This window comes from Girardinichthys multiradiatus, chromosome 22 (genome assembly GCF_021462225.1).
Source record: "Girardinichthys multiradiatus isolate DD_20200921_A chromosome 22, DD_fGirMul_XY1, whole genome shotgun sequence".
Classification (NCBI taxonomy): Eukaryota; Metazoa; Chordata; class Actinopteri; order Cyprinodontiformes; family Goodeidae; genus Girardinichthys; species Girardinichthys multiradiatus.
In genome coordinates this window covers 18,812,680-18,839,638 of record NC_061814.1, presented here as the reverse complement: position 1 = coordinate 18,839,638, position 26,959 = coordinate 18,812,680, and the positions used below count along the sequence as shown (strand labels likewise).

At 38.3% G+C, this 26,959-nt stretch overlaps 1 protein-coding gene and 1 long non-coding RNA gene across 2 annotated transcripts in view; one reads left to right on the top strand and one right to left on the bottom strand.

Annotated features, from left to right (window-relative positions):
* Positions 1–514: 514 nt before the first annotated feature.
* Positions 515–26,959, bottom strand: LOC124859193. The gene is made up of 4 exons (XR_007036029.1): positions 26,835–26,959; positions 17,117–17,206; positions 1,740–1,856; positions 515–1,663 (listed from the first exon to the last, which is right to left on the bottom strand). It is a non-coding gene; the product is annotated as an uncharacterized LOC124859193 (long non-coding RNA).
* Positions 9,040–26,959, top strand: part of rgs7a (regulator of G protein signaling 7a) — a 76,950-nt gene continuing 59,030 nt past the window's right edge. The window contains exons 1-2 of the mRNA XM_047351816.1: positions 9,040–9,352; positions 11,439–11,557. Coding sequence (XP_047207772.1) covers positions 11,480–11,557 — 78 coding nt within the window. The 5' untranslated portion in view covers positions 9,040–9,352; positions 11,439–11,479. The remainder of the gene's footprint in view (positions 9,353–11,438; positions 11,558–26,959) is intronic.

Here is a 26,959-nt window from a genome sequence, read left to right as displayed (position 1 = left end):
CTGCTGCACAAGAAATTAGGCATAAAAATAGAGTCCAGTATTTGTTTCCTGTTATTATTTTTAAAGCCTTCTCTTCTTACACTGTAGTTTTCTTGCTTTAAGGAATGGGTTTACTTAAACCTATTCTTACTTTATTAAAATAAAATAAATGAAAGGCAGATCTTAGAAACAAATTTGTTAATAGCAAAGGTACTAATCTGAAACGTTTGAATAATCAAAGAGATAATTATTTATTTATTTTTGAACAGTTTTCATGTAGAGCTAAAATGATTAATGAACAAAAAAAAAAAAAAAAAGAAAATCATGAACAAACAGCATAACGAAGACCAAGGAACATACCAGACAGGTCAGGGATACAATTGTGGAGAAGTTTACAGCAAGGTTATGTTGCAAAGATCCACTGCTTAGGTTGGCAAATCAATCTATAGATGGTTTCTTCCTATTGACAGGACAACTATTAGTTGGGCACCCTAATAAGTCTGGCCTTTATTCAATTAAATTAAATTCAATTCAATTCAATTCAAAGACACTTTATTGATCCCCGAGGAGAAATTAGAATTCCAGTACAACTTATTGTTGAAAGACAGCTGTAAAAGTCCTTTTTCCAGATTGCCACGAGCCATTTAAGCAGCATTTAAGCAGTGTTTGAGTGAAATGAGACCAAAATTAAAATTTTAGACCCATTGGTATAGCGAGATGTGTGGCCAAATGCTAACACTCCAAAACCTCCTAAACACACAGTTCCAGTGGTGAAGCATAGTGGTAGCAGATCCATGCAGTGGAGATGATGTCCCTCAACAGGGACAGGGAGACTGATTAAAGCTGAGGGGAACATGAACACAGCCTTAGGACCTGAAAAAAGACTTCAGCTTGGGACGGAGGTTGACCTTTCGGCAGGTCAACAGCCATAAACTGTACATCCAGAGGCACACTGGAATGGTTTAGATCAAAGCATATTTATATGTCAGTATGGCTCAAAGTCCAGATGTATATCCAATTGAAAATATGTAGCAAGTATTGTAAATTTTACTAAGAAGATTGGGTAAAAAATTAAGTCTCTATTTATGGAAAGCTGATAGAAACAGTTTGTTTAGATCTATTAATTTGTGGTATTGTTGGTGTTTTCTGTAGAAAACTGATATTCATTGTCACTTTCAATCTAGTCAAAGTGAACTTTGTTATAATTTGTTATAAACGTCAAGGGCTATGGATACCTTTGCTAAAAGATAGATGTAAAACTTGCACATCTTTTATCATACATCTTTTTTCAAGAAAGAGGCTATGCAAAATACAGTGAAATGTGTGGTTTGTCCAGATTTTCATGAGAAATCCAGGATAGCACTGGGGAGGTACAGGTAAGTTGTTATATGAAGTAGAATATGGTTGAGATGTGTTAAAAATTGTGGACGGGGTAGTTAGCTTACTGTGAGTATACCCCCAGAGGCCTAGATTGGCAGGTGAGTGGTGCTTGATGGTAATGATTTCCTCACTTTTTCTTCCAGGATTAGATGTATGAAGCAGTTGTAGAGGGGTCCCGACAGCACCAGAAGAACAGACAGAGGAGCAGTGAGGAGATTCTTGAGACGAGTTCTTTGACAAACTCAGAGCAAAGAGACAGAGCACTGGAATCCAGGAACAGGGCACAAACTGGGAAACTGTTTTTCTTGAGAGAAGACAACAAAGAGGTAAGTATGGAACATCAAGGCACGCAGGAACTGAGACAAAGTAAACCTGATTACCATTCATAGGGCAAAACAACCTGGCATCTGCACCTTATTCTTCTTTTTTTGATTTTAGTGGAGGTTGGCAAACTAGTTTAAGTGCATAACTGCCACCAACCAGATTGGAGTGTGGATCTGGAGAAAAAAAAAAGAAAAAAAAAATAGATTCGACTAAATTGTCTGATTCCTTGTAGAAACTGAATAAACGTGTTGTATATGTTAGCTGATTTAACCTTCAAGAGCCCAGATAATATGTAGTCCTGATGTATTTCCCTTACTGAAAAAGGTGATCCCTGTGGATATTGTATTTATTGCTGTGAAGCAGTACATCTGTCCAGCTTTGTCTGGCTGTATGTTCCTGTTGGATGCTTGCCAATTTTAAATTGAATGTAGTTGAGACCTCAGTGTCATATTTGGAGTGGAGTGATTACATTTTCTTCTTTTCTATTCCTTGTTGTTTTCCTTCCCAACCCAACATGTTTTCGTATGCTATATAAATGTCTTCAGGTTTCCTGATCTTCCCAGTACTCTTGCCTCACTGTTTGAGTAAATTTTCCAAAGAAATTATTTAATTTCAGATTTACTCAAAGGGACTTGTAGTTATATAGACTTTCTCTTGATGACTTGTATTGACGTGCCAAAGGAATTGTATCATTACACTTTTAATTTCAATTCTACACATTATACTAAATGTTTTACTAATAATATCTGTTCTGATTGATAATTTACTTGTTGCAATACTACTGAGTGATGAAATACCGGCAGAAACCATAACAAGGTTTTCATTTTCATTCTCCTCTATCCACTACAGAGCCAACAATATTGCCAGCAGTTCTGTATTGTATACTGATAAATGACCTGATGTTTTCTTCTTAACAGAGATGTCACTGGCTTGGATGTAAACAGTAGAACCTGCTTGGCCTGTCTCAGGAGCTTTAGAACTATCAGTAAATATAATAACATCATCCTGAAAATGTTGCTAATAATTACTGTGGACTATACGCCATTGGCATCTGCCGTGAGGACACACTTGCCAGTCAAACCCTGCAATTAGAGGAGGTGGAGACACACACCAACCTGTACACAGGCCTGTGGATATGACACAGTAATGTATGAGAATAGAGCGAAATGCATATAAAAAAAACAATTCATCATTTTTAACAACAGTAGTTAAGAAAAAAAAGACAATAAACATGACATTTGTAATAATAAAAAGGAAGGAAGGACAGAACTGGAAAAAAAAAAATTTATGTGCTTCTATGCAAAGAATGGAGTATGGGGTTTTTCAAACTCATCCGTAGTCTGTTCATCATGTGTTTAACTCCAATAAGGTTTTTACTCCAGGCCCTTCTAGCTAACTGCTTTCTAAGGACCAATGAATGCACAGTTTCTAGGTCTTTATCAAGTAGATTAAATATTTATTTTGGCTGCAAGCCACAAAGAGATATGGAGTATAAGCTGATGCCAGCACTCTTCAGCTAACTGGAAGCAATAATAAAGATGTAAGGAAAGGCCTTAAAAGGCTTTGTTATGATCAAATGATCTGCAAGAAAAACTAAACAAGAATTTATGTTAACTCTAAATCTTCAATAGGCAGGAAATACTAATTGTTACCATTTGCAGATATTGAAAAGCTAATAATGCTGTTGCAATATTGATATTGCTGTAAGTCCCTATAAAACAGTCTAAAGGGGATTTAAAATTCCAACTTTGCATTTAAAAAGTGAGTGTACAGACATTTGAATACTTAAAGGATTTAATGTTAGTGTTAAAGATGTTTAAACATAAAGAAGAGAATTCGAAAAGAAATCTGGACATCCAAGAGATCTGCTAGGTTTTATGGTAAAAAAAAAAGACCCGGCTTTGAACCCAACCCACATTATCTGGAGGAAAAGAAATATTGTTTCCAATTAACAGTTTTAATGGTTGCCAGTGACCTAGGCTGTATTAGTGCCCTGAAGAACAGTCTCATAGTGTTTGTAAATCACAAGCATCTTCGTAAAACGCAGATAAGCCGAAACGTAATTTGTTGAAAAATCATTTTGTGTTTTGGCATTATTAAAAAAAACTTAAACCATCCAAAATACATGTAAGAAGTCCTTACTGCAAAGTCATTTAAAAATACCATCTCCAAATTAATAATAATGAAGCCCTGTTACATGAGTCAAAGGACTTTGTGTTCATATTGTTGTTGTTGTTGGTACTATTTCTGTTTTGAGTTGTAGTTCCTTTTGTTTTATCTGTTTTAGTTTGGTAATTTCATAACTCTTGTGAAGTGTGTTGCTTTTACTTCTTCTTCTACAAGTAACACCTGCTCCTGGGTTGCTCTTTGGTGGTCCCTGGGCCATCCAGGCCTTCTGAGTCTCCACACTGGATAACATGGCCTACAGGTCACACTCCAGTGCCCCGTTGATGGACATAGTAGCCTCTGACTCATATGCTTTCACTCTGTAGCTCTTTGGGTTGGGTTCCAGGCTTCCTGCTTGAACTGCCTGTCCGGGTCATCCTCAGGGCCACGTGCCTCGGCTCTTTTACTTTGCTATTCTCTCATTCAATTCAATTCAATTCAATTCAGTTTTATTTATATAGCGCCAATTCACAACACGTCGTCTCAAGGCACTTCACAACAGTCAGGTACATACATTCCAATTAGTCCTAACCATTGAACAGTGCAGTCAGAGTTAGTTATTCATTCAAATTAGATAAAACGTTTTTCTGTCTAAGGAAACCCAGCAGATTGCATCCAGTCAGTGACTTGCAGCATTCACTCCTCCCGGATGAGCATGTAGAGACAGTGGACAGTCACTGGCGTTGACTTTGCAGCAATCCCTCATACTGAGCATGCATGTAGCGACAGTGGAGAGGAAAAACTCCCTTTTAACAGGAGGAAACCTCCAGCAGAACCAGGCTCAATGTGAGCGGCCATCTGCCACGACCGACTGGGGCTTTGAGAGAAAGAACAGAGCAGAGACACAAAGAGAACAAAGAAGCACTGATCCAGGAGTCCTTTCTATGGGAAGGAAAAGAACATGTTAATGGATGTAGCTCCTTTAGTTGTTTCACCTAGAAAGAAAGAACAGATAAATTCTGAGACAGTTTTCAAGGTTAGTCTGAAAAAGAGCACATATAATTAGTTACAGTAAAGCTCAGTCAATCGCCATGTCTAGGAGAGAGAAAGGGTTAAACACTGTAAGACAGGGCTATGTGGATCATCGGTAGAGGGTGAGCATTAAGTTGTTGCCAGCAAAAGCTCGGACGATGCCCTTCTCCAGAAAGGTGTCACAGGTAGACACAGAGTCAGGCCAGGTGTAGCTTCTAGGAAGAGAATAGAGTGAGAACAAAGTTAAAAGCTGAAACAACAGCAAATAATGCAAAATTGGAGAGTAGTGTGAGAATGTAGCGAAGAGGGTGAAAGTGGCCGTTATGTCCTCCAGCAGCCTAAGGATATAGCAGCATAACTACACAGATAGTTTCAGTTCAGATTATTTAGTTAAACGGCGCTTATTTTCAACAATGTCGTCACAAGGAACCCCACAAAGGGTCCCACTGATGGTCATTGTTATAATAAAAACCACACGGATTGGGATACCTCTCTCTGTCAGACTGATTATAACCATTGGAAAAGAGAAGGGGTCATACAGGTAGCAGAAATGGAGGGTGTGTTTGCACCTCAACCATAACTGAGCCGGTTTAAGCTAAACCTGACTCCCCTTTACTCCATCCGGGAGGAAGGCTCCCTGCCTGATAAACTAAGCCACTCTAACTATAAGCTTTATCAAAAAGGAAAGTTTTAAGCCTAGCCTTAATAGTAGACAGGGTGTCTGCCTCACGAACTAAAACTGGTCCCACAGGAGAGGAGCTCGATAACTAAAGGATCTGATTCCCATTCTACTTCTAGAGACTCTAGGAACCACCAGTAAACCTGCAGTCTGAGAACGGAGTGCTCTGTTAGGAACATATGGAAAAATCAGATCTCTGATGTATGATGGAGCTAGATCATTAAAGGCTTTATATGTGAGGAGGAGAATTTTAAATTCTCTTCTGGATTTAACAGGGAGCCAATGAAGGGAAGCTAAAATAGGAAAAATATGATCTCTCTTTTTAATTTTCATCAGAACTCTTGCTGCAGCATTTTGAATCAGCTGAAGGCTTTTAACTGCATTTTGTGGACATCCTGATAGTAAAGAATTACAATAGTCCAGCCTTGAAGTAACAAATGCATGGACTAGTTTTTCAGCATCACTCCTGGACAGGATATTTCTAATTTTGGCGATGTTCCGGAGGTGAAAGAAGGAAGTAACCCCAAGGTTTTTTACTTTATTACCAGAGGTCAATTTAATGCCATCCAGGTTAAGTGATTGACTTAGCAGTTTTTTTTTTAAAGACTCCGGTCCAAAGATGACAACTTCTGTCTTGTCTGAATTTAGAAGCAAAAAATTTAAAGTCATCCAAGTTTTTATATCTTCAAGACATGCTTGCAACAATCAAGTCCTTGGTTGTTTGGGAGATTTGTAGAGCTAGTGTCAATGACCCGAATTGAAGGAACAGATGTATTTTAGGTTTTTTATGCGTTGGGTTGGGTTCTGTTTCGAGTTATTGTTTCTGCTTTATTTTGCTAAACTCATTTCTCTTGTGCATTGTGTTCTGTTTCCTGATTTGGGTTATCACTTTTAGCCCTGTGTTTCTTGTAACTTCTGTGCTTTGTTAAGTTTAGTTATTGTTTAACTGACCACCATGTTCTGCTTATGATTAGTAATTTTCCTACCCAACTCCCTTACTTCCTGCTCTGCCATAGCTTTTCCATATTCAGTTAATCAGACTCGTCTGTTTCTTGTCCCAGTAATCCTGTAAATATTCCTCTATGCTTCATGCCAGCCATTGTTTTGATTACTGTTTTTCATTAGGATTCCTGTTGTTGCTCCTATGCATTTGTCTCCACATTCATTTCTAACTTCGGATTCAGTTCTTATTAAAATTCTTCAGTCTCACTATGGTCCTGCCTGCCTCCTGTCTGCATTTTAATTCTGTCAAGCAAAACCCTGCCATAACATATTAACCTGTGTATCCTGCGTTTCCATGACTCTGATCAGAATTAAATAAGTAGAAAACAGTTGAATCAATGCATCAGTTGGTACAATGAATTTCAATCAAAGATGAGGTGAAATTTTCACATCAGTGACATTTCAACATCTGTAGCTGTTCAGCTTTGTTCAGTGTTTGTCTTTTCAGTTTTATGACAGCACATTTATGATGTTGAGGCTTAATGCTATAATAATACATCTTTCAGGGAGAATAAACTGCATATTTGGTCCACCTAGTAAAGGACCTGAATCTTGAAAATGCAAAAGAGGACATCAGTTAGATAATACAGAGACATACAGCACATAGGGGGAAAAGGACTCATCTGTCAGCTTTCACGCCTGGACTGTTGAATACTTCAAAGCCACACACTTCAACAAAATCAAAAGATATTTAAATAATTGTTTCCATTTATATCAGTGGATACCAAAACTGTTTCTATTAATCACAGTTCTTACACTCTATTCAGTATCTGACCAGATCTCATCACAAGATTGCAAAGCACAGAAGTCAAATGTTATGTTGAAAACTAAATTATGATGTCTTTTGCATCTTGTTGCAGTTCTTGTTTTTGTACATGATTATAATTATAATTATTAATATTTTAATTTCTGTGAAAAAAATCATCCATGTTTTTCTTTCATATCCATTAGGTTTCCCATACCTGGAGATCTGACTACATCCAAAATGACAAATTTCTCTCTACTTAGGTTTTAAGACCTAACAATAATCCATCATGATATAACAGGCAGGAGATTATTTGCAAATGTTTAATGGAAACGATGCATAGTTTTATAAGTCAATTCAATTGAGTTTCTATTTTCAGCACCAATTCACAATACAAGTCATCTCAAGGCACTGTGCAAGACAAACAGGCTTGATTTATATAAAGAAATATATAATCAAATCATCAAAACCATACAGACAGCTTCAAATTCTATTGAAAACGTTCCATTTGGATCCTAATTATGAGACATTGCATTGAGGTCCAGTTTATTTAATCAACTGTTAGGTTTTATCTCTAAGGAAACCCAACCAGTTGCATCAAATCATTGATTTTGCAGCAGTGTTTTGTCCACACACAGACAACAAACAGTTCAGCAAAGAATCAATTTTAAATTGGATCTTTATAGTCTGTTGGTAGCAGCCTGTCATTTCTTTACTTGAATCTACAGAAAACACAAAAAGTACCACAAATTGATAGACCTAAAATAAAAGTACTGTCTCTATCAGCTTTCTATAGTTAGAGACTCCGTTTTTTACCATTCACTTCTTTGTAAAGTAGCCTAAGACATCTGCAAATTTCCAATGCTTGCCACACATTCTCAAAGGGGTCTAAGTGTGAATTTAATTGTGGCAATCTAGCACATGTACAAGGTTTGAGCTAAACCATTACATTGTAGCTCTGGCAGTATGTTTTGGTTTGTTTTTCTGCTGTCAAATAGCCTCATCTACCCTGGTCTCAAGTCTTCTGCAGTCTGAATCTTGTCCAGGATTGCCCTGTTTTTAACTAAATTCAGCTTTCTATCAAATGTGACCATATTCTTTGTCCATACTGTAGAAAAACATCACCACAGCATGATGCTGCCTCCACCCCGTTGAACCAGGGGTGACAATGTTTCCAGGATGTGAAGGCCAAAAACTCGGTTTAAATTGTATCTAGTTTGTGCACCTTCTTCCTCGACATGTCTATAGGGAAATTATAAATGGGATTTCTTATACATTTCTCCTTGCCACCCTACATAAAGGCTTTCAAGAAACTGCTTGTTAACCATTTTTTTCAACAATCCTGTGAGGCCTTCAAAAAACATCTGAATTTATACTGATATTAATTTACACATTGGTGGACTCGGTTTAGTGATTATAGAGCTGAAGGTAGTTGTCACGGGACTTAATATAGGGGTGTCAGAATAGGGGGCTTAATACAAATGCACGTTATATTGAATTTTATTTGTAATTTTTTTCAAAACAATGAATCATTATCCTCCTACCTTACAATTATGTATTGCTTCTAGCTCATAAATACCCCCAAATTAACGTTTAACATTGTTGTTGTAAAGAGACAAAATACCAAGATATAGATACTTTAGCAAGGCGTGACTTCTCTCTTTCTAGTTTAGCAATATTGTGGAATATCATTGGCCTTCCAAGACATGTTGCAATTAGTCTATTTCTATCGCTAGGTCCTATAACTGTCAGAGCGACCAATGCAGTTAATAACAGTAACATTTTGTGCCAGAAATATAGCCTCACGCCTCCAAAACAGGTTGTTTTTTATTCCTCACACGCCATTGGTCACACAGATGATGCGCGCTCGCGGCGTTCCGCGGCGACGCGCCCGCTCTTCTGAGCATCGTTTCGAGGAGAGGAGAGCGGAGCCTGAGACCAAGCTGAGCCACACACCGAGCGTCCGCCGAATGTTTGCTCCTTCCCGCTGCCAATGCACACCCCTCGCATTCCTATGTCCGCCAGTTGACACACTGAACTCGAAGGACCAGGCTTCCAACCCTGCCGGGATTCAGGCGTCCTAAAGCGGACAGCTTGTTTTTCAGGTAAGCCTCTCCCTCTTCTCTCCCCTCTTGTCCTCTCCTTCTGTCTCTTCTCCTTCGGCGACTGATCGAGGGGAAGCAGATAATCACGGGACGCGGGTGTTGTTTTACGGTAGCTGTCCGTTGTCCTGAAAGGGCATCGATACTTTGTAGTAAAGACACAATACAGCACCACTACATGGCCTCACGATAAAAGCAGGTTGCATGACTTTGCTGTTTGAATGCTATAAGGTGGCTGTTTCTGCAGATTACATCTCACAAGGATGCCATGGGGGTGTCAATAGGAGGGAAGAATAACAAAGCTGTAGATAATTTTGCAAAGTCTTACACATTTTGACAATGGCTGCTGTACTCCAATGAATGTATCCAAGCTGCGTTGTAGAGTATAGTACCTCCTCTAGGGACAATGTATTTTGCTGCATTTACTGTTGTTATCTTTCCATTGCAAACATTCATGCAATGCTTGAGGAAGTCTCTAATTAATATTAAAATGTTTCTGTTTCAGACTCTGATGCAAAGAATTAGTCCATATGAAACAGGGGTTGTTGCAACAATTATTTTTTTTTTGGTGGAACTTTTGCTCTACACACAGATAGCTTTATCCACTATCTCTATTTACCACAGCAAGGATTGTATAAAATCGGACACATTTTCTAAAACATTGCCATTAAAGCATTGCCGGTTTTTAGTATTAAGGCATACTGAGGTTTTGAAAAATGTACAGTATTGAATTTTTGTAAATGAGATCCCAGAAAAAGTGTAGGAGTAACCTGTGTTTTCTTCACTTGTATGACACTTGAAGTAATGCATTGCTGCCCCTTCCCCGCCTGTTGCTCTGCATTGCCATGCAGCTGGCTGAAGAGAGGCTTCTACACTTTTCCCTTGCTTACAAGAAATGCGTACTCAGCTGTTCTATTATACTCAGCTGGAATATGCCAGAGAAAGTGACTGCCCCTTCCACACTTATTGCTGAACATTGCCAGTCAGCTGGTTGGAAGAAGGCTACAAATTTTTATTTTTTTTGGTTTTACAACAAAGACATATTCAGCTCTTTGAAAAAAAAAAAATCCATGTTCACATTTTAAAAGGCTAGTTTTTAACAGTTCTGTTAAATCTATGTAGCACAAGAGCAGTGAAAGCTCATCCTTCTAGGGTGTGCAGTAATACCATAGTCTACATTATATTGTAAATTGTTCAGACTCATTAGCTCTTCTTTTAGGTGGCAATAAGAAAAATCTAGTCAAACTTGTAAAATCTGTATTATACTTATCTATCATTTAGGCAATCAACTAAAACTGATGACATTTATTTAGATCTTCACAATCCACATGGTTGCCATAGCAACATCTAAACTGTAACAAGACAACTGCACGTGCAGCATTTTTATATTGTTTATAAAGCATTACAGATCACTTTCTCTAAAGTTTTTGGTATACTTGGTACTACTAGTGGCATTTTGTTCTTTAATATATAAAGAAATTGCTGTAATAATTTAGTTATAGAGTTGAGAGTCACATTTACCCCTTGGTTGTTGTGGTGTTATAAGAGTTAGCTAGCAATGAACAGTGTCCATTCAGTAACAAATTGCAGGCTGGCTATCTGAGCAAATAACGCCACTAATTAACCGGCTTTTATTAGCTTGTTAAACTTGTGTTTCCTTGTCCCAAACAACAGGGAATAAATCATTGTGGGTTAGGGTTAGGGTTGTTACAAATATAAACTGTGCGCTATTTTATTTTAGCAGCAGTAGAACGACCTGTTGCTTTTCTGTTTTATATAAAAGTTCTTAGATCTTAGATCATGCTATTTATTTTTGTGTAAATATTGTGAAACTAGGAATTGTTTAACTAAGGTTAACATAATATTGAAATCTCATATCAGCCTATGCCTAACACATAAGAGCTGTCAAATGTTGCAGGTCAGCATCTTTATAGTCCATGTTAAAATGGCAAATGTGTTGAAACATGATCCAGCTTAGTACTGTTAATGATTCCCTTCTTGGCAAAGGTAAGCACAAGTCACTTTTGGGCGGCTGCTGCTGCATTGTATCTCTCTGATGGTCCAAAATATCCCTCTCTGTCTACAACAGGAGCTCCTGACATTTCCTGTGGCAGATTTACTCAAAGGATCATGGCACAGACCAACAGCAGCGGGCAGGGGACCAACGGGGTGGCGGATGAATCCCCCAACACGATAGTGTATAGAAAGGTAAGACTGATGCTATTTTTAGCCCACTCATGTGTGCAGGAGTGTGAGCGTGCATTACTCTTTGGCATCAATTTTGCTTGACAATGAGCTGTGGCATAGAAATTGCAGATATTGTATTAGAACAGAAGACACATTGTCATTGTTGTCTTAATATGGAAATATATGTAACACCTGTCTCAATGTGAGGTTGTCCCAATGCCAAAATGCCCCATTTGTGAGTTAACCAATAAAGTAAAGGTTTCTTACATCTTGAACTTTGTTTGAGATGTGTATGTTTAAGAATCTCTGTTCACGGTAGAACAGTCCAGTTCAGTTTGACCAGTTTTGGGTTTTCAATTAGGGATGATGACATACAGACTTCTTACAAAGAGTAAAACAGTCCCTTAGTTAAGTGTCGAAGAAAAATCTCAAATAAGATACGAAGTTCTGCATCGTAAGCCAGCCGTGATATGTACTCTATTGCATTACTTCAGCAACCTTTTTAAAGGGCTTGTTGGAGTCAGCCATATACATACACATATTTCATTGGAACCATTGGGTCTTATTGGATTATGTCTTTTTCCTCTAGCAGGCTGACATTAATGAAACAGAAAGGGAGTCAAAAGGAATTAAAACATTTCTCATTACACTGCAAGTCATGTATTTCTTCACTGTTAAATATGTTACTACATTAGGTAATTAAAAGAAGGGGACGGGATTGAAATGGCCCACTGCTGAGACACCTTAATCCGGCACTGCTCCAACATTAAACAAATTAATGAGATTTTAATCTGCATGGAAGATAACATTTGTTTACTTGGCAGCCAAATGTAGTTTCTTTGTTTAAATATATTGAGAGGGTTATTTATGGTGCTTATGTGTTTGCATGTTTGAACATTTTCTCCCCTCACTACAAAAACTGTAAAGCTTGATGTAAGCTTAACCCACAACTAAGCCATTTAGAAAATTGCTTTTGCTTTAACCGGGAGGGGTTTTAGTTCCCTAGTGGCACTGCCATTGTGTGACAGTTGGAATTTTTTCTGATCTCTTAATGTAAACCATGCTGTGTGTCTCTTGCAAACAAAAGCCAATGCCTCATACGTAAGTGCCAATAGATTAGAGCTGATGGCGACCTGCAAATGTATTGAATACCAGCAGGAGTGGGTTGTGTGTACGAGGATATAATTGCCTGTTTTATTTTACTCTTCGGAGTCCCAATGAGGTGATCATTTGCTCCCCTTACTTGTGGGTGACTCAAGCAATGATTGGATTTCTTTCTTTCTTTCTTTCTTTCTTTCTTTCTTTCTTTCTTTCTTTCTTTCTTTCTTTCTTTCTTTCTTTCTTTCTTTCTTTCTTTCTTTCTTTCTTTCTTTCTTCTTTCTTTCTTTCTTTCTTTCTTCAGCACAATGGGAAGACGATGTACTTATCATGATCATATAGACTTATGGCACTCAAACTGCGACAAGCAATCTCTATGCCAGTGTGGGGCAAGAAGTGTTGCTGTGTTTGTCGCAAAACCGAGTGCTTGCTGTTTTAGAGGTCACAAGCTTCAGGAGCTGAACTTGAGCAGACTTAGTTTAGTCAAGTTTTAAAGGCTTTAGAAGAAGGCTGTTATTACAATTCATTTTAACATACAGTACACATTACTGAAATATGCAAGGCCATCAAGAAAAACCTACATCCCGAGTAAATGCAATAAATATTGATTTGAGGTTCAGCTTTTTAGTTACATGTTATGTTTCTTATTTGTCTCGCTATTGATCTGCATGCCTTGCACTTTTTAGTTGTGCAGTGAAGGGTCAATGGAATTGCATGTTCAAAGAAACATTGATATTTTTTCTGTTTAGCTATGAATTTGGTTTGAGTATTTAGACATTTTTTGCGGATGACGTGGTCCTGCTGGCCCCCTCTAGCCAAGACCTACAGCATGCGCTGTGGCGGTTCGCAGCCGAGTGTGAAGCGGCTGGGATGAGGATCAGCTCCTCCAAGTCCGAGGCCATGGTACTCGACCGGAAAAGGGTGGCTTGTCCTCTTCAGGTTGGAGGGGAGTTCCTGCCTCAAGTGGAGGAGTTTAAGTATCTCGGGGTCTTGTTCACAAGGGAGGGAAGAATGGAGCGGGAGATCGACAGACGGATCGGTGCGGCTGCCACAGTAATGGGGGCGCTGTGCCGGTCCATTGTGGTGAAGAGAGAGCTGAGCCGAAAAGCAAAGCTCTCAATTTACTGGTCGGTCTACGTTCCTACCCTCACCTATGGCCATGAACTTTGGGTCATGACCGAAAGAACGAGATCACGGATACAAGCGGCTGAAATGAGCTTCCTCCGTAGGGTGGCCGGGCACTGCTTTAGAGATAGGGTGAGGAGCTCGGCCATCCGGGAGGGGCTCGGAGTAGAGCCGCTGCTCCTCCACATCGAGAGGAGCCAGTTGAGGTGGCTCGGGCATCTATACCGGATGCCTCCTGGACGCCTTCCTCGGGAGGTGTTCCAGGCACGTCCCACCGGGAGGAGGCCCAGGGGACGGCCCAGGACACGCTGGAGGGACTATGTCTCTCGGCTGGCCTGGGAACGCCTTGGGCTCCCCCTGGAGGAGCTGGAGGAGGTGTCTGGAGAGAGGGACGTCTGGGCGTCTCTGCTGAGTCTGCTGCCCCCGCGACCCGGTCCTGGATAAGCGGAAGACGACGAACGAACGAACATTTTAACTGATGATTTATTATGATATATGCTCCCTATACAAGTCTCTATACAATAAGATTACAACAGTAATAAACAACACTTAAATGACAGATGTTCAACACCATGTAATATTAATTACACTCCTTAAATTTTTCCACATTTGTCACTTTACAACTATAGACTTCTGTGTATTTCATTTGGATTTTAGTGTGATAGACTGAGCTGGGAATTGAAAGGGAAATGATACATGGTTTATAAAATGTTTTACAGTTACAGATCAGAAAAGTGCATTTGTAGTTAGCCCCCTTTAATTTGATATCACTAAATAAAATCGAATGCAACCAGTTGTCTACAGAAGTAACCTAACTAGTAAACAGTTCACCTGCATGTGGTTTAATCTCAGTATGAATCATGAATCTAACACATTTTTGAAGGGCTCAGAGGTTAGTTAGAGAACATTAGAGAACAAACAGTGTAATAAAGAACAAGGAACACACCAGACAGGTCAGGGATGAAGTTGTGGAGAAGTTGAGGTTGAGCTTAGAAAACAATATCCCAAGCTTTTAACATCTCACAGAGCACTGTGACCTACCAAGATGTGGCCCTCCACACTGACAGAGAGGGAACCTGCCTAAAGAGACTTGAGGAAGAAGGTGCTTTTGATCATGGCCAGACATGATCAAAATGTAACTATTTACCCTACATGAAAATGTCATGTGTGGCAGACAAATAACACTGCACATCCCATCAACACTGATCGACTTAACAGTGTTGATGAGGGTTATGGGTGGACCTAAACACAGGGTAATCCTGGAAGAAAACCATTGAGATGCCTCTAAAGGCTTGAGACTGGGGCTGGAGGTTCACCTTCCAGTGAGACAACACAGTTAGTGCTAAAATGGAATTTTTTAGATTATGGCTTCTTGATATTAGGAAAACAAGAAACTGTGATATTATCGCTAAATATTGCAGTGTCATCATGATGTCTCAATCAATGTTAAAACCTACTTGTTTTCTTTGGCTTTTGGCACTGTGTAAGGTGTTGTGTTTTGTTTGAATTAGTTGTGTTTTTTGTTTGTATTATGAGCTGTGTTGAATCTAGTTTCTGTACAGCACTTTGGTCTGCTGTGGTGCAAAAGTGCTTTATAAATAAAGTTGGATTGGATTGGATGTCTCCACAAGTCATTATGAGCTGTAACAGCTCAGTCACTAAATTCTATATCAGATGTGAACATCGAGGGCAGTCAAAGTCCATCCAACTAACTGGATGTATCACTGGCATGCATAAATGCATGGCACTGAATTTCTAATAACCTACAAAATATTGCATTAATGCAGTCCTTTGTAATACTAATAAATGTGATATTGCACACACCGATATTGTGATGAAGTTTGCTATTTAACATATTCCACTGCTGTACATTAGATCAAAGGATATTCATGTGCTAGAAAGGCCCGATGAGTTCTTAAACTAAACCCAACTTAGACTTTGGCAAGACTTGAAAATGATCATTTCTCAATGCTCTACATCCAATTTAACTGAGCGTAAGTTATTCTGCAAAGAAGATTGGGCAAGTTTCAATCTGTAGATGTACAAAGGTGGCACCCCATACCCCAAACGCTTTGCTGCTGTAAATAGAGCAGAATACAGTTCTACAAAATTCTGAGAGACCTGAATACATATACATGACACACTGTTGAGAAGTACTTTACTTAATAATTAGATGACTTCTGAATGCAATTAAGAGCACTGTTTTTATAATGGCATTAGTGTAAAGTGGGTTAAAAACAACTGTCACACAAACAAATTTATATTACATAAAATCACAGTAAAATACCTTAAAATTTGTGGATGTAACATGATGGAATATGATAACTTCTAGGAGTGTGATTTCTTTTGAAACACTTTGTTATGGCTGGTGCAACAACATAATGTAAGTTAAAGAGGTAAGGTGTAGGAGAACAATAATGATTTTAAATTGATTTATTACCTATATTGCTGTTTTTCCTTGTTTAAGCTTAAACACAAATGGCCACAGCTTGGTATTTACCCTGACACCACAGACTGAAAGACATCAAGCACAAAATCATAACACTGAGATAGGCTTAAGTGAAACTGCAATTGGACAAGCACTCTGCAGACATGCGGATACAGCCAAGATGAACTGGTACTCCCAAGACGTTTCAGATGGAGATAGCTTGGCAGAGGTGATGCAACCCACAATGAGAGGAGGTGAATTCTCAAGTGGTAAAGACTTTCAGGGCTCTGTTTTGCTGCTCAGAACTTCAGCACATCAATATTATTAGTACGCACCGAAAATGCTGCAAGAAACATTGATAGAGAGCAACGGGCCACATCTACTCCGTATCTAGCTTTGTGTGAGTACAGTATAGTAGCGGATGTGTTATGTAACATGAGCAGAGGGAGTTTTATGGTCGAGGACAGCATATAGTGGTTTGATAGTCTTTCCACAGAGATAATATTACTATATCCTTTCAGTTTCTCAATCTTTCTTTCTCTCCCTGCTTAATCCATTCCTTCACTCCTGTCAATAATGTCGAATGAAAACGGGTGTGTGTGTGCATGTGTGTGTGATGTTGTGTTTGTGTATTCTAGTATTTGTTACAGTGTAAGGAACATTTCCAGACGTATACTACGTTGTGAGGACCCACTGCTGTTAAGTAGCAGTACTGTTTTTGGGTTAGAGTTGGTTAAGGACTAAGGTGTGAATCGAGTTTAGATTAGGTTTAGGTCAGGTATGTACTGGTAATGGTTAGGGTCAGGATAATGCCATAGAAATAAATAGAAAATGAAACGAAGTCAATGCAAAGTCCCTGTAAAGATAGAAAGACATTATGTGTGTGTGTGTGTGTGTGTGTGTTTGTGCTTTTGTGCTTGGCTCTTGACCTGCTGCTGAGGAGATGAGTGCACAGATGCCCGTCTGCATCGAGGACAAATGGAATCTGCAGACTTGCTTGAATGCCTGTACAAACAGTTCTGAAAAAGCAAGAATAGCAGATATATACATAAATATGGCTTTGAAGGACTGGAGACACAAAAAAAAAAATGTACCTCCTACAGTATCAAGTGAAACAATAAACAACAAAATCCTCCAAATATTCAGAAAACATGCCAAAAAGCTTTGTATTGACTGAGTTTAATAGCTAAATCTTTGATGGTCTTCTTCGTTATTTGCCTGCTCACATGAGCACCATAAATAATGCTGTGATGTGTGTGAGTGCTGTATGTAGGGCGAATGTTGCTAAGAGAGAGTTGTGAATTTTTTATGCAAGCCTAAAACAGCTTTGGTTTAGAGCCACTCAGCATGAAGCAGGAACATCTTCTCTCACCAACTCGCACTTTGTGAGGGCTTCTGTAATTACGTTAATGTCTTTGCATGCATGTGTCTTTGCATGAGCACACGTGTGCATTTGTAATCAAGTAAAGGATGTTTGTAACATTCTAATTACTGTATTGATTTTGCAGTGTACCTGTCTGGTGTTTTGGCTGGTTAACTGTGTTGCAAGTGAAAATCTAAGAATTTTAAACCTTCTAAAATCACTTCTTCTTCTATGTAACATTTCTAGCATTTTTAGTCGGTGAAGGAAAAATATTGATATGTCTAGAAATGTAATAATTGAACAACATTTCATTTGCAGATAAGTTAATGTCACTCAATGCTCCTTACACCAAAAGTCAGTTTTAGGTCTTGGGAAACACATTATTCCAAGACTCAAAACAAGACTGAATAGATTACTACGTTTGCCATATTTTTTGCAGTAAATTAGAATTTGATCATCCTCTGTGGTTTGTAACCTGACAGCTGAGACGTCAGCCCGTTCTTTTTTTACATCTGAGCTGCCGAAGGTTCTTCAGTAATTGGTCTTCCAGCTGCCAGTTTGGATTCTATATCTGTCCAGACCCATTATTCCTGTAGTCTCTGCATTTATTAGTCTTGCTCTATTTTCTCCTGGTGAAAACATGGGGTATTGTAATTATTCTAATTATTTTTGGTCGATACAGTTGAGTATTGTCTTGCATTCTGTTTTGCAAACTAACATTATAACTGAGCATTTTAAAAGCTACTAGCTTAAGTCACTTTAAAAGATAACCTATAGAGCAACATATCTTGATGAGTTATTTTTAATTTTTTTGCAAATGATTATGTAGTTAAGATCAAATCTGCTCTCTCAAAAACAAGCCCTGTATCTGATGACATCTCATGAGGTGTACGTCAATTTCTAATAATGTTTTATATATATATATATATTAAATTGAGAAATATAGCGATGGCTTGGGTTGGGTTGGGCTACTTTTTGGCACTCAGACAACAGAGTGCCACTCTGCCGGACAGGACATGTTAATAAAAGAAAAAAAAAATGTATATGGCAACTGATCAAAGTTAAAAAGCCTGAATTTAATCAAAGAACCCCATTGAGAGAAAGCATCTCTTCCTCCAGGGAGTTAAGATGGCGCCATAAAGATCATCTGCAACAGTTTCAAGTTAAAAACATATTCAGAAAAGGTAAATGAAAAAAACATAGAAACAAAGCAATACAAAAATTCAACAGATGTTGAATATTTAAACTTTACGTACTAAAAGCAAACATAGTTCCATAAAAGTTCTAAGCAAAATAAAACAATGATGTTTAATTCAGAGAACCTTTATTGTTTGTAGAATACAAACAACACAGCTGCAACGCAATGTCTGAATTGCAGGAAAGTTTGGACCTCATGGAAGTGGTTGGTCAGGGTGAACAGGGCAGGATGAAATTGCCAGATTTCATTATTGTATTTTGTGAAATGCTGCAGTGGAAATTCATATTTCAATGCCCAGGTATGTTGAGATTTTCGGTGTACATTTTTATTGTTAGATTGTATTTCTATAGAACTTGCTGTAGTTTTTCCTGCAAATGAAAACTATGCCAAAATGAGCATATTTACTTGTGTTTAACCTCTTTAATAACTAAATGAATAAAACGATTTTTTGACCAGATGATTACAAAATACACATCCTTACACATGTAATTAATGTGACTATTTTCTTCGCCCCTCTGCAATAATTGGTGGAAAATTAACCAGTCCCCAAGGAAAATATGCTTTAAATCATCACCATGTTGTGGAGTCATGGTATTGCCTCCATTTTACATGAACAAATAAAATGTGACATGTCATGGTTGTACTGCTGATGTCAGATCATTTTCAATCTTTTCCCATTATCCATGCAAAGGCTACAAAAGAATCCAGCTGTGCGCCTGCACCCTCTGTTCAAAGCTGCCTTTAGTGTAATAAATGAATAAAATCATTTTTATTATTATTATTATTATTCTGTCTGTAGTTAGTTATTTAGATAACCACTCTTTGTAGATTATAAAATATGCTGAGCTTTTTCTAGATCTGTTTATCAGGCTATACTGAATTGTGTTTATAAGCTGCCAAACTGGGACAACCAAGAGTTTGTCCATAAATACGTTTGTCATTGTAGAGGTGAAGATGGGTGTTCCCCAAGGGTCAATCTTGGGACCAGTTCTTTTTTCTGTTCATAGAAAGTATTTTGAGGATAGGTCTAGATTGATATGGTTCACTTTTATGAAGGCAACATAATTATTTATCAAGTGGCATTATTTTTAGCAATAGATTATACCACTAGTATTAATTGACTATCTTGTCTGCATTGGACCTCTTTGACCAAGCTAAAATTAGTACTCAGTGCCAAAAAGACCAAATACAGGTCCTTCTCAAAATATTAGCATATTGTGATAAAGTTCATTATTTTCCATAATGTCATGATGAAAATTTAACATTCATATATTTTAGATTCATTGCACACTAACTGAAATATTTCAGGTCTTTTATTGTCTTAATACGGATGATTTTGGCATACAGCTCATGAAAACCCAAAATTACTATCTCACAAAATTAGCATATCATTAAAAGGGTCTCTAAACGAGCTATGAACCTAATCATCTGAATCAACGAGTTAACTCTAAACACCTGCAAAAGATTCCTGAGGCCTTTAAAACTCCCAGCCTGGTTCATCACTCAAAACCCCAATCATGGGTAAGACTGCCGACCTGACTGCTGTCCAGAAGGCCACTATTGACACCCTCAAGCAAGAGGGTAAGACACAGAAAGAAATTTCTGAACGAATAGGCTGTTCCCAGAGTGCTGTATCAAGGCACCTCAGTGGGAAGTCTGTGGGAAGGAAAAAGTGTGGCAGAAAACGCTGCACAACGAGAAGAGGTGACCGGACCCTGAGGAAGATTGTGGAGAAGGGCCGATTCCAGACCTTGGGGGACCTGCGGAAGCAGTGGACTGAGTCTGGAGTAGAAACATCCAGAGCCACCGTGCACAGGCGTGTGCAGGAAATGGGATGCAGGTGCCGCATTCCCCAGGTCCAGCCACTTTTGAACCAGAAACAGCGGCAGAAGCGCCTGACCTGGGCTACAGAGAAGCAGCACTGGACTGTTGCTCAGTGGTCCAAAGTACTTTTTTCGGATGAAAGCAAATTCTGCATGTCATTCGGAAATCAAGGTGCCAGAATCTGGAGGAAGACTGGGGAGAAGAAAATGCCAAAATGCCAGAAGTCCAGTGTCAAGTACCCACAGTCAGTGATGGTCTGGGGTGCCGTGTCAGCTGCTGGTGTTGGTCCACTGTGTTTTATCAAGAGCAGGGTCAATGCAGCTAGCTATCAGGAGATTTTGGAGCACTTCATGCTTCCATCTGCTGAAAAGCTTTATGGAGATGAAGATTTCATTTTTCAGCACGACCTGGCACCTGCTCACAGTGCCAAAACCACTGGTAAATGGTTTACTGACCATGGTATCACTGTGCTCAATTGGCCTGCCAACTCTCCTGACCTGAACCCCATAGAGAATCTGTGGGATATTGTGAAGAGAACGTTGAGAGATTCAAGACCCAACACTCTGGATGAGCTAAAGGCCGCTATCGAAGCATCCTGGGCCTCCATAAGACCTCAGCAGTGCCACAGGCTGATTGCCTCCATGCCACGCCGCATTGAAGCAGTCATTTCTGCAAAAGGATTCCCGACCAAGTATTGAGTGCATAACTGTACATGATTATTTGAAGGTTGACGTTTTTTGTATTAAAAACACTTTTCTTTTATTGGTCGGATGAAATATGCTAATTTTGTGAGATAGGAATTTTGGGTTTTCATGAGCTGTATGCCAAAATCATCCGTATTAAGACAATAAAAGACCTGAAATATTTCAGTTAGTGTGCAATGAATCTAAAATATATGAATATTAAATTTTCATCATGACATTATGGAAAATAATTAACTTTATCACAATATGCTAATATTTTGAGAAGGACCTGTATGTACATGGATTTGGGTTATAGGTTGTGTTTTATAAGTATCTTGGGGGTTCCTGGGGTTGCTAGGAATAGACTAGTTCAAAGCATGTTCTTATCACTTTCGACTATGATAATACAATTTACATGTGCGCATGTGTACTAGATATAATTATATAAAAAAACTGGAGATGATGTATTGTATCATGCTGCTGTATGCTCTGTATCAGGATCAATGGATGGATTCATAGTGGAAATATTTAGGAATTGGATCAATGTGGTATCATTATCATTCTGAAGGAAAACCCATATTTTCATTATTATTGTTAAAGTATTGTTAAAAACGATGTCATCTGTTTTACAGGAAAGTGATTTTTCTCAAAATTATTTTAGCGTTGTTTTTCAGTCTGTGTATAATCACTGAGCAGGACTTTCTGGTAGATAAGATGTTGTATCTAAATGGGACATTACATGGTTAAATAAAATATAGAAAGATAAAGTAAAAAACATGTTAATGCTTTACGATTAGTTTTGAACCATTGTCCCCTGAGCGAGAGTTTATAATGAAGTCCTGAACAAACAGAGAAGGCAAACAGTGCAAAGGTATTGGAGCCATAAATTGATTTGTCAATTGATTAGGTTAATGTGTAGAAGAGATTGTTTTGCATAGACAAAACCTTCAATCTCCTCTGTATCACTAAAGCACAGTTCGATAAAATTATTAACTTTACAGTGGCTGTAAATCTTTTAAGATTATGTAAAATTGAAAAGTATGCATGATTCTGTAGAACACAAGTCCAAATTGTTGCATTTTCTTAACATTCAAGATTATATAGCTTGAGTTTGATTTCTTAAAAGATGTTGCCCAAAAGCCTCAGGTATCAAACAGCTGTAAAAACCTCACATGCATAATACCCAGATTCTTGTTTAAGACTGTTACAAATTCAACTAAGATTCTCTCATTGAAAGCCTATTTCTTCTTATTTCCAGACTGTAACCATTAAACAGTCTGCTTTTTTAGCCTCCCATGTTATCAACACAATTTCCCAACCATCCTACAGTGTTCATGAGTCATAAAGCAGAGGGAACTGAATACATTTTCAGCTTTTTCTCAGTTAAGAGCCAGATTGGAGGGTGCTGGTACAGCTCGTCTCCCTTGGTGTGCAATCAGAAGATCACTAAGACCATGAGAAAATAGGGGCTTGAGGTGGAATGATCGATAATTGGTAGATCCAAGAAAAATCTTTGGATGAAGTGGAGCTCTTTGTGTGTCAGATTGTGAGCCAGGTGATTTTGCTTCGAGTGTATGTACATACTCATGTTAGGGGGTTACTTGGCAGACAAGGTTGGATGGAAAATTTGAGTTAAGAGTTTTAAATTAATAACCCACCCCACCCCTCATTGACCTGAGCTACAGTCTATAGCAGGTATATTGTTTTTCCTGGAGGAAATGATAACTCACCTATCTGATGACAATTGGATCAGAATATCTAATAAACCTATCGTTTGCATGGGTATCAAAAAAATATGTTCTCAAACAAATTCTTGTCTTTGATGCAACGTTCCTGCTGAGTGTGACCCAGGCCACCCAACAACTGCTCCTGAGAGAGCAGTTTTTATTGTCTTTCTGTAAACTAAACCATGTTTTCCAGTAACATATCCTTCAATTAACATCTGATACCTCAAGGGATGCTTGACACATGGAATCATACATTTACAAACACGACATGTAAGATTATTATGACGCAAGTTTTCATTCAATTAGATCAACTGAAAACTGATTATGGGCTGTAAAAGGTTTTTCTGTAAGAAAATACTGATTTTAGTAAAACTCAAGAAAAAAGTTGAGACTATGTTGCATTGTTTAAGAAAGGAAGCATTACGTTTCGTTTAAATGGAGAATGTCTACCCCAATTTTAAGACAGGATTTGAAGGAGGTGAGAGATTCAGAATGTTTTATGTCCTGTTGCAAACAGTTTCTGAGGCGAGGATCCAAGCAGCTTGTCCACCCTGTAGTGGACAAGTGAGCAGACAGATGGGTGAGATTAATTGAACACCTATAGTATCGCTGGGTATTTTAGTAAGATACAGAGGGGCAGAGTTGTTGATGGCCTTGAAGGTGAGAAGTAAGATTTTTTAAATGATGCAGTACTTAACAGGAATCCAAAACCGCCACTGTTGGACAGTTGTAATGTGGTGGATGGTGTTCTGAAAAAACTTAAAGACACCCAAACTTTTACCCTGGCTGGCAGGAGAAACTGAGGAGTTATTAAGAGAATACGCTTTTCTTTTATGAGAGATTTGTCCCTGTTTTGGAATGTTGTGGGAGAAACAGGATGTGATTTTTCTTTAAGAAATCAGAAAGGGTGGGGAAGAGTTTGGTTGGTTGGACAAATAGAGCAAGATGTCTTCTTTGTAACAAACAACAACAATGCTAAATAAGAGCAGGAGAGATCAAGCACATAGGCTTGGGGTACACCAGAAGATATAGGGGATGATTGGGATTCAAATGACTTGATTTGCACCATTTGAGTACTGTTGGAGAAATATCATTCAAAGAAAGAATTAGCTAGAATTCCAGCTATTCAACTAGAATGACCTTCAGAGGGCGATCAGTTCATATGTGCCGCTTGGCTACTTAGATATTTCTCACACTTAAAAGAAATTAAAGTAATATGCAAACTCATACCCTTTTAGAGAGATACGGAAAAGTGAGTGCTTTGTTGGATTTAAAAAATCTCCAAACTGTGACATTTAAATACCATATTTCACTCGAGGGTTTCAACATGCCACCAGTTTGTTGAGTAGATTTATTTACGTTATTTTTTTCCTCCTGTTTTAATTTGTTCCTTCAAGGCAATATTAAAATGCCACAAATACACACAAGGCTTAGCAGTGAAAGAATAACACCTGAAAGGACATTATCAGTGGCATATTTTAACTGCTACTCTGTGTTTTACTATATCTTATTAGTTCCTCTTTTTCTCATTTAGCAAAAACAAGCGCTGAAACTCTGCAGCTTGTTTCGGTTGAAGTTATAAATGATCTTCGGCTGTGAGCCAGAGCCGTTAAAGTGACAATCTGCAACCATTTGCAAAGAATTATTTTTATACTGTATGCCATTACAAGCCTGTTTCTAAAGAAGTTAGGACCACGGTGTACAATATAATAAAAATGGGATCATTTTAATCTCAAACTTTGCTTAGTAATGAAACAAAAGCAAGTGTATAGTTATAAGACCGAATTACCTTTTAATATTATATGTTCACTTTGAACATTATGTGAGCAACATATTCCAGACTTGCGACTGTGGCAACTACATGTAGAAGTATCTGTTTGAAACACAGATTACATTTAGAAAATGTCTTTCTCCGAGATTTATTTTTATTATTCCTGCAAGACAGCTCTAAACTGCCTTCTCAAAATATTATGCCAGCCTTCCTATAGTTCAAACCCATAAATTATTAAGCATGCTTGACAGATGTTTTGATCAGAATTAGGATAAAGGAGGACCCAACCTGCTGCTGAAAATCTATATTAATCTCTAAGAAGCCAACAGGTGATTTTGAGGATTATATTTCCCCAAATCTCTAGAAGTTTGCTTCTATCTTTGATGAAAATACACTGAATAACATAGTTGTGGACTCCAGTTGACCTCTTCGTCAGAGCAGGAGGGTGGATGAGGAAAGCCTTGGTCTTGAAGGACCAAGGCATTTCTCACATTCTGTCACATTACAGCCACAAACTTTAATGGTATTTTATTTGACAGAGTATCACACAGGAGGAAGATGATTTCTTTTTCAAGCAAGAAATATCTCAAAAAAGTGTGTGAATTTGTATTCAGTCCCCATTTAAATAAAATTCAGCACAACCATAAGTCACCTCATTTGTCTCAGTATAAAAACAGCTGCTCTGTGAAGACCTCAGAGGTTTATTTGACAACGTTAGTGAACAAATAGCATCACAAAAACTACGGAACACAGCAAACTGATCAGGGATAAAGTTGTGGAAAAGTCTGCAGCAGGGTTAGGTTATAAAAACATTTTAAGATTTGAACATGTGTCAGGGGACTGTTCTATTTATCATCCAAAAATGGAAAAAATAATTTTTAAAAGATAAGCTGCCATTAGGTATTAATCAGAGAAGCCTGATAACTCTATGGAAACTCTAGAGGAGCTGCAAAAATACACAGCTCGGGTGGGAGAATATGTTGATATTATAACCTTTGGTCATTCACTCCACAAATCATGGTGGCATACTGAACACGTATAACCTCCCATTTACTCATCAGTGTATGATTATAGAAAAAGAAGTAGTTCAAACTTTATCCAGACTGAAAAGAAAGAATATAACACCCTGATCATCTCTGTGAAGAAAGTGAGCTGCTACTTGCTATAAACCATCCCCGCTAAATACGTCTGCCGTAGCTGGACTCTTTAGGCATGTCTGTCAGGGTTACATAACGGTGTGAGGAAGCCTGTGCATTCAGATACAGGCTGATGCAGACCTCGCCTCAGTCTAATCATTTATTTGAAGTTCAACATTTTTTAAAAGATTATAGAAGTGCCCTGAACCAGATCTGCTACTGCATGCTCTGCCATAATGGTGTTAACGAGCACAGAGACACAACACTTCTTAAGATGGTTAACATGGCAGTGGTATTTTAAATTCACCTCTTCACATTAGGTACACACTGTCTGTATTTTCATATAAAAACACTGAGCATGTGTCCTTGGATGCTCTCCCCTTGCTAATAACTCCGTCCCCCCTCCTTATTCCTTCATTGCAACACACACCATCTGCAGCCAAACCGTGCCCATGCAGTATCCACTTCTAACACAGCATCCAGTCACTTCTTGTGAAGCTTTGCTCCTTCCCACACACCGTCGACAGTGTATAAATTCCCACTTGCCTGCTTGTCTCTATGCCTTGATGTGTTTGGTGTTGTGTCTGTTTATTGTAGAAGCTTGGCATGTTGCCTCCCTCATTTTTGTTGCTGTTATATTTCTCCCAAATATCTTAACTGTTCTGTAAGAGGTTGCATAGATGTAGCTTTACACAGGAGTACAGTATTTTTCTCTGGATTGCAGGTATCCTAAACTTGCTTTTGTTTTGTTTTATTTTTGGAATGTTTCTCATGTGTAGAACCACTTTAGACGCGAAAGGTGAGATGAGATTATTTGAAACATCATTGCTTTTCAGATCAAATTCATTAAAGAACCCTGCAAAAGCATAAATATGTCATATCCCTGGCCAAGCTAAAATCTGAATTGTGCAGCCTTTTTATACAAACCAAAATGAGAAACCTTACCTTCACACATCACACTCAAAGAAAAATGCTGATCTTAAATATGATTTAGATATGTCTTTGTTCCCAAGCTTTTCTCACTCATAACTTTTTCTTCCCAGTCTTCATCGCTGTCTGTTTGTCACTCT